Below are 8900 nucleotides of genomic sequence, written 5' to 3' on the forward strand. Positions count from 1 at the left end.
TCAGTCTGACCAAGCCACATCGGAGGCGGGCAGATAATGTGTTCTGATGAGCCTGAGAAATACTGGGGCCTCTGATGCTGACGGTCTATAGCGACCTGCGACGCTTCCCACTCATGGACTTGATGGTCTGGAATCATCATCCGCGCGTCGCCTCGATCGATACCGAAGACGTCCCATTCGCCTTGATCGTATGGGTGATATATACTTGAAGACTGACTGAATGGGGCAACATCCGTCTGCGACGATGTTGTCACGGAGGACGAAGCGGTTGAAGGAAGCATTTCGACAGCGATGTATGTGGTGGCCAGTAGTGAATTGGGTCGGTGATATCAATATGGACTCGTTCACGATGTAGAAACAAAGGATTTAATCAAAAGGTGCGTATATAGAAGTAGTTGTGTTGTCTTATTTGCGACTACCCGCTGACTAGTACTGGTCGGGTGGCGCTCTGACCAGTGTGATGTAAGAAGAAGGTACACTGAGCACGACCGCTGCAATGACAAGCACCACATCGCTGCGTCTGAAGAGCTATCTAGAACTATATTGCGATAGAGATACTGCGGAAGCTCAATGTGTTGACAACTTTAGGTATCTTCACACTGCTCTACAACCTGCTATATGTATTGTTCCAGCGCGGCGACGGTCTGGAGAAAAGATCACGTGGGAGCGAAGGCTCTTGACCCCGTGCTTGAGAACTCAGTCGTCCCTGACTTCTCCGCAAATGGCCACCTGGGCACTGACGTAGAGTCACGTGGGAAATTTCCGATTAACGATGTTGTTCGATGTGACAATGTCGAAATGGTCGCATCCATAGCTCTAAGTATGGCAACGACCGAGCTCTAAGCTAAACTCCAAATCGGACTCCTTCGGAACCATGTTCGCCTTGCAACCGCCGCCGGACATACTTGTCACGATTTTACTGCTACTGCCCGATGTATACTGAGCGCTCTGCTAAGGTCTCTCATCCGTTGGTCCGATCGCTCGCCGGAGTTTGGGTGGCAGATCTAGTGCCCATGGTGCTACCTGGGCGGTGACCTTCTTCATACTGGAACTTCTCAAAGCTCTCATCACCCCGAGAACGCGCATAGTTATGAGAGCGCTTAGCTGCAGGCTCCATCTTGTAACCTACGTCCCCTTCGGCCGGACGCTTCCCGGGCGCTACTGGTCCACCAGGTGGCTTTTGACGTGGACTTAACGTACCCGACTGGCCACCCGTAGCCATATAGTTGTTGAACAACGACGGCAACATACGTACATGCTTCAAGATCTGCTCCTGCTCCTGAGGAGTCGGATGCCTAAGCCCCTGCGGATACGGATGAATCTGAGTCTGTACCATACGCTGCTCGTCCGACATACTCGACCACTCTTGTTCAAACCGCGGTAGATGGCGGAGGGACGTCAGTGGTAGCGCGACATACTTGGCAATATCCCTCCCCAACATGACGTTATCAGCCGCGACTTTCGAGTGCCAGAACAGCCGCGCAAGGTAATGGATCCGCTGTGGAAAAGTAAAATCCATATCCTCTGCGTTCAGCGACTCAAACTCCTCGCATCGACGGAACGGCAAGCCAGCGACACCCAATTTGTGGATGCGCATAGCGTTGCTGACGATGATGTGTGCAGTCGCTTCGATGTCTCTGGGATCAGCCCATGTTCCTGTTTTGGAGAACTTGATGGCGTATGGATACACGTCTGCGACTGTGTCCCATAGGTTGGAGAGGTTGACGAGACCGAAACAGATCTTCTTGACATAATACGATTTCTCCGTTTCGTTTTGTGGTACAGCGTAGGCGCCAGTCGACGGTCGCCATATGATTTCTTCTAGGTAAGACGCGACAGCCGCGCCGGTGGGTAATTCGAGTTCGTTGAACGACGAGATCGAGTAGGGTTGTAGTAGTGGTCTTGATGGGCTGGGTACGGGATACTGGTTATGCATCTGATCGAGGTCGATATCGAGTTGGGGTAGCCAGGAGTTAGGTACCGCGGACGTATCGGTCAAGAGATTTTGCTTGTAATCTTCTCGATAGCGGGTATACGGGGATGCGATCGGGTGTTGGGGTGGGCCCGGGTTGAACGGACGAGAGTCTGATAGGGTCGCCCAGGGTGGGTAGCCTGCCTGTGACAGAGCATGTTGATATTGACGAGCGTCCATGGGTTGAGCGAAACCAGTGGGCTGTCGGTTAGACAGTGTTGGTGTGACCCAGCCTTCCTGCTGTCATGTTAGTTGAAGTACTTTTACACTGATAATGCAGATACTTACAGGCTTTGGTGCCTGATTTACCAAGCTAGGACTCATGTTGGGAAATCTTGGTTGGCCCATAGGCGAGAACACGTTGTTCCTTGACGTTTGAGCCCCATTTGGTTGGACGTTGGGGCTGTATGTGAACTGCTATACGTTAGTTGCTATATATTATCTGGTACCCAAGGAGCGAAAGCTTACCACGTCATCGGCTGAAACGTTTTGGTTACGCTGGGAGCCTGGGCGACTGCCGCTGAAGTCATCGTGGCCTTGCGCCATGACGGAGTGCGATCTTGTGTTCAAGCGCGATACGTCACCTCGATCACCGGGTACCTGCGCAGGCTCTTTCTTGTTGTTACGCGGACCGACCATTTCGAGTGTCTTGGAATAGTTGAGCGGGTGTTGTCTTGAAGAAGTCTTCCAATGTCACGATGCGATATATCATTGCTCCACGCTATACGCCAAGGCTCGTGCCTAGACGCACGGGGTAATTCGGACAGAGATGAGTTAGCGTCATATCAAATGTCTGCTACGGCTTCACGCGCTCAGTGAACATGATTGCGTGATATCGTAGTACGTCACCGGTTTTGGGGGGTTGGGATGATGAAAGTACGGGGTTCCATTATGATTGTGACTCTCGTTCTTAGAGAGGACCTTATCCTGTAGTAGAGTAGAGTAGAGTACAGTATGAAATTTTGAAGTCATCGAGTCATGAGTGGTTGATTTCGTCAGCGTGATGCCATGGTAGGACTTGAGTTAAAGTAAAGCCACGTCAGATTTGTAATCACCTTTTTTTCTAATCAAGATGCGAAGTCAACGAGTCAAAATGTAGAAAGAGATGATATTCCGATAATCCCTGGATTGCTCCTTGCGTCAATCTAAGTGCCTTGTGTATAGGTAACCACCATGTGCGACCTCGTCAAATTCGCAAACGATGACATCGCTCAACCGCTCAACCAATTGCAGGAGCGCTCGCATATCCACTCCCTCTCCAAAGACCAAAACGCCGACACCAAAGAAACAACGTCGTGGGTATAATATAATCATGAGAAACATAAATCGGTCGTCCGTCGTTGCTTTACCGCTCATCACATGACAGCGCATCCCATCTTCTTCCTCCCCTTAGGCTTCTTCTCTCCAACAAGGACGCCATCCATCCTGGAACTGCGCCCAGTACCTCCACTCCCACCGAGGAGATCACCCACACTCTGCGACGCCCTATGCACGCCACCTTGCTGTGGCCCGTAGTAACTCCCATAGGGATGGTTGTATTGCGCACTTTGATCTGTTCTTGGTGGCGCACTGATGGGGAATCTTTGACCGGCTGAGAACTGTTGGTCTGGAGCAGCCAAAGGTGGCAGAGTGTTTCGTGACTGACTTGAGTTGTTGACTGGCGGCGCAGGGTAGGGCATACTCATGCGTGGACTGCTCATTGGTAGAGGACGGCGCTGGACAGCTATGTTTGGAGCCGAGCCGCGGCGGGAGGCTGGAATACTGGGGACGGGTGGAGCGTAGAGGTCGAGGTTATCGTGAGGAACGCGTTGAGTACGCCCATTTGTGGGACGGCGGGTGGGCATGTGGGAAGCGGTGTTTGGGTATGCGGATTGGGGTTGCGGCAAGGGTACATACGACATTTGTTCCGATGGTGATCGGGTACTTGATCGCCTCCGTCGTATCGAGCCCGAAGATTGGGGGCTGGGGTATGTGGATGGATGCAACAAAGATGGGCGACGCCCTGGGTCTGCAGCTGGAGGTGATGATACGTCAACGGAAGATATCGATTGTTGGCGCTGATGATAAGGGTGCGACGGAGACATTTGGGAGGGGTTAATGGTTGCAGACATGTTTGGTAGTGGAGGAACGGGCGGTATGGAAGATGATGAATGAGTATGAGGTAATCGAGGTACAGGGGGCGCATCCGGATGGCTCAGGCTGACACTCTCTGCTGCTGCTGCGGTGGTCGTATATGCTGGCGGAGGTGGCACCCAGTTGTCGGCATCACTTTCGTGTGGTAGCTCTCGATGACCGTCTGCACGACGGTACTCCAGGGGTCTGAAAGGCAGAGCACGCAGATGCCGACGGTTCGCAGGTGATACCGCCGCGACGGTGGCAGCCCTAGCTAGAGACATCTGAGATCGAGGTTGTTGGTTATCATACGGAGCTTCAAACATTGCCTGTGCCTCTTCCGGTGTCAACTCCTCCGACTCATCGGAAGGCAGTGGTGGTCTTGGCGCATCTCGGTTCGCAGAAGTACGCGCCCGCTGAACAGGCGTGGTTCCAATTCGCGATGGTCTTCGCGCAACACTGTCATTTCGATCCTGGGCTCTGCGCTGTGCCATGGTCCTGGTTCGTACCAGTTCCACCTCGCGATCAAAGTCAATCGAGCCTTCCGGTAGCATCTCGCCTGGACAAAGGGGGTCTAAGTCGTATTCAGTCTTGAGCGGCGTCGGTGGAGCGCTTCCCAGGGGCTTTGTCTTGTCGAAATCCAGGACGATCAGAACGCCCTTGGACCCCAGTGGCGCCCCAGGCACATCATTCTCATCGGGTAGTATGCTCGAGTTGCCAACCGCTACAAGTCGCTGCACGTTGGCGTTCAGCCTAACCCATCTGAGCACGCATATTTCTTGCAAAGTACCTGCGTTGTCGTTCGGTATGGGAATGCAAAAGCAAGGCTGAATCGGGGCATCCACCTTGGCCTTTTCGCTCGGCTTGTACTCCCAACCTGGCACTTCGTAAATCCAGATGTTGGTAGTACCGCGCATCCGCAGGGCAACAGCGGCAAGGTCAGCATTTGGAGAGACAGCAGGCATAGCATCGTCTACAAATTCCGAGCGCGTCCATCTTGCGTGGTCCGGCAGAAACATCTTCCTCTGTGTGAAGCGTTGGCATGCAATGTCATAGATACCCCATGAGTCCTCCTCGGCATTGAACGCGAAGAGTTCGTTGAACGTCCCGGTGTCCGCATCTGGAAGCAGGGTAGCTTGGCGTGCTATCCTTGCCGTCTCAGGAAACAGCACCGAGCCAGTCCATGCAGCTTCCGGGGGTTGTGGAATCGGCTCGCCCTCTTCTGTAAGCGGACCATCGTAGAGACCTGGTAGGACGAACAAGGCCGAGCCATCCGACTTCCTCGCATACCCCGTTATGAGCAGTGTGCGACCATCGTCCGAGAACTCCAATGCATCACCGGCGGGTCCAGAAAGCGTACGCCGTGTCGTCTCAGATACTTCGGGCCCAATGGCAATAACTTCGATGCCGAATTTGTTGCCCGTAATTAGGATGCGCGCGTCCGGTGATATGACGATAGAGCTAGCCTCGTGCACCAGCATGATGGTCCGCCTCTTCTTGATCTGGTTATCGCCCTCGCCGTGGATCTCGTATAGATCGACCTGTGAAGGTCTCGATAGCACGGCCAATAGAAAGCCGTCTTCAGTTATATCAATGGCAACCGGCTTGCGCTTGACCTGCAGTGTCCTGGCCCATAGTCGCGGCAGCTGCACGGTCTTGACCAAGAACAGATTCGACGCCGAGTATACCGCTACATATCCGCCTTTTCGTGACACATTGACATCGAAGCTATCAGGGAGCGCGGACGAGGACGCAGTGTTGGAGACGAGTTCGAGGAGGGTAAGGCTGGGGGCCGCATAGGACGGAGTGGCAATGGGCGTATCGTCATTCGGCCGATCGTCATAGGTAGTGGCGGATGTCATAGCCGTCGAGTGGCCTGACGAGGAGATAGTGTCGGTATTAGCAATCGACGACGCAGAGAGCAGCGTGTTCACGTGCTCGTAGCCCTCGGAGTCTTCAGAGCTGACGGATGTGGTGCGCGCGCGCTCGTCGTAGGCCGCCCGTTTTCTGTGAGCGCTGCCCTCATCGCTGGCGAAAGCGACGCCCTTCCCCCTCCCTTCCGTTGAGGGCGCCGTGCTGTCGAGTTGCGCTCCCGAGTTGTGATGGTGCGAAGGCCTCCCCACCATGGTAAGCCTGATCGCGCCTTCCTTGTGGGCAGATGTGGTAATAGCGGGTGCGAAAAGCGTCAAGTGGGCGTCGGATGCGGCTCCATGAGGGTGTCTGTGGTCGCTTGGGTCGTCTTCAGCTGGGACCAAAGCAACATGGGAGCATTGCGATTACTAGTAAGGCAGCTTGGAATGTAGAGGTGTCTAGCAGGCGCTATTGCTGCAGCCAGACACGCTCGGCCAGGGTCACGTTCCCCGTTCAAGCCTGGCCTATACCCGATCTGCCGCTACGTCCTAGTCCGCTCCCATGCTCCGATGCTATTAACAGCAACACACGGCGCACACAGTCGCCTCGCCCTTTCGTATCCGATAATCCTGCAAAATCTCTATCTACTCCCTACTGACCGCCATGTCGGCCATGCAAGATGCAACACGCCGTGGTCTCCGGTGCGACCTTGACTTGTTTCGCGACACGCTGTCACATCTGTCCACCCTGGATAGCGCCATGCGACATTGTGGAGGCTGAGCTGTTCTGGCGGACCGCCTTTGGGGCCTGGCTAACTGAGGCTAACACGCTGGCGAATCGTGGAGAGCTGGTTGCCCTAGTTGCGCCCTGACGCTTGCAGCAACGAAACGCGAGAGGGCTGGTGGGGCAGACAACTGTCGCTACACCCCCTGCAAGGCCATCCTTCACCTCTCGCTATAGGGCAGTATGTCGCCATTTGGGTGTGGTAGTAGTACAGCGTCTTCTACCTGCAGCAGTATGCCTTCCAAGGTTACAATCACCGACGTCGAGTTGGGTCCTCCAATTTCCGCTACTTGCGCACTCCGAAAGCGGAGAACAGTCTTGCCGTGTATACGTTCTTCCGCTGGCTGTGAGATTGTCGCATGCGATACTGCAAGTAGAAGCTGATGATGATATAAGATTACACGCCATGTACGCCGTGTACGCCGTGTAAATTGCTTACTAGGTAGTAGATCTCGCTCGTGATCTCCTTACCGTCAGCGGCACATCATCGTTGCCGGACGCCACTACGACTGGAATAGCAGATCGCGCATCCTCAGCTCTGGTTAAGCCGGGCGAACGACGCTTGGAGTACAATCGGATACATGTGCATGATAAGATAACTGGGACCGAGCATACAAACATTCCGCTGTGAAGCAACGCTCCGATGATCGTGGAATCAATGCCTGCCTAGGTTCTTCACACCATATAGGCTTTCCACTTGGCAAGACATGGCGCATGTCCGATAGTCTCCCTAGCTCGGTGTTTTTCTTTTTGGTGTGGACGTGAGGGACATACAAGGATACTGCTATGTGACATTCTATCTCGTCCTACGGGTGCCGAATGTGCATAGCGGAAACTCTGGATCCTATCTTGTTCCAACTCTTCCTCTGTATATGGAATATGCACCTATTGTGAGATAAGCTATAATATCCCCAGGGTCTACAAGTCCCTTCCACTCGTTTGCGCAAATGGTCGCAAGTGTATCATAACGTGAGCGTCCATCTTCGTACGGGATTGGATGTCTGTTCATTAGAACATTAGCCAGCCGAGGTAGTATGAGCTTCCACAGCTGTCTACCACTGAAGAACTCCTCATGTTGCATGTGCTGGAGGCCTCGTTCGCCGTGAGGGGACGTTGCACGTGCCAATGCTTGTGCGATGTTCGTGATATGAAGATCGATCAATTCGGCGTCTGAGTGTTGGTCAAGAGAGGGCATGCAGCTCCTCGATGCAGCAATGGCAGGCGAGCGTGACTAACAACTTTCTGTAACTTGGTTTAGCGACGTCTTACATCCGCTTAGAAGGCTCATGAAGGATGGAAGTATCGTAATTAGCATAGCTTTTGTAGCCTGATGGAGGAGCGTTAGTCGATAAGGAAGAGGAGGATAGATAGAGAGAGAGAGAGAGCTATGCGAGTAAATATTCTTATAAGAGGATTTATATTTTTTTAAAATTATAATTAGTGCCTTGTGCCTAATTTTACAGACTCTGTTTAGTAAAAAGATATTAAAAGACGCCTAGCTATTATCTTAGAATAGCTAGAAAATTTTAAGATTTTAAGATATTTAGTATATATTACTATTAGTACTAATACTTATATAAACTATAACTATATATATTTATATACTTCTAGAAGCTTAAGTAGTAATTAAGAACTATATAATATAGTAGTAATAAAAATACTATAATAGCTTTATAGTATATATTCTTTAATAACTATAATATAATAACTAGTACCTTAAGTCTAATTTAGTATTATCTTTATAGTAAAATAATATTAAAAGATATTAAAAGATATTAAAAGACTTTAAGCTAGTCTTTTTTAGAACTACTAAATAATTTTAATATTAATTTAGTATATATTACTATAGTAATATAGTTATTTTAGTCTATAGTATAGACTTATTCTATACTTACTTATATAACTTTCTTTATATTATAACTAGAAATAACTAGAAATAATTAATATAATATATAGTAATAAGTATACTACTAACTAAACTTACTATATTTCTCTCTAGGCCTAAGAGATAGAGCCTATAGCGTACATTTTTTAAGATTAAGTAATTAAGCAATTACATAATTACATAATTATATAATAACGCGTTACTATATTAAACTCTAAAAGTAAACTTAAAAAATCTCTAACGTAAGCTTAGATTTATAACTTATAATACTTACACCTACACTACTACTACTACTAC

At 50.5% G+C, this 8900-nt stretch overlaps 2 protein-coding genes across 2 annotated transcripts; both read right to left on the minus strand.

Moving 5' to 3' along the window:
* Window positions 1-961: 961 nt before the first annotated feature.
* J4E88_004896 (uncharacterized protein) lies at window positions 962-2611 on the minus strand (the record flags this gene model as incomplete). Its single annotated transcript, XM_049398539.1, has 4 exons — window positions 962-2209; window positions 2261-2389; window positions 2441-2583; window positions 2605-2611. 4 exons carry the CDS (start codon window positions 2609-2611, stop codon window positions 962-964), a joined length of 1527 nt encoding a protein of 508 aa, XP_049256100.1.
* A 1935-nt stretch (window positions 2612-4546) lies between these two features.
* J4E88_004897 (uncharacterized protein) lies at window positions 4547-6304 on the minus strand (the record flags this gene model as incomplete). Its single annotated transcript, XM_049398540.1, has 2 exons — window positions 4547-4564; window positions 4594-6304. Coding segments are annotated over 2 exons (1729 nt in total), but the record flags the coding sequence as incomplete, so codon positions are not given.
* Between the last annotated feature and the right edge of the window lie 2596 nt (window positions 6305-8900).

This window comes from Alternaria novae-zelandiae (assembly GCF_023758075.1).
Source record: "Alternaria novae-zelandiae strain BMP 2774 chromosome Unknown scaffold_8, whole genome shotgun sequence".
Lineage (NCBI taxonomy): Eukaryota > Fungi > Ascomycota > Dothideomycetes > Pleosporales > Pleosporaceae > Alternaria > Alternaria novae-zelandiae.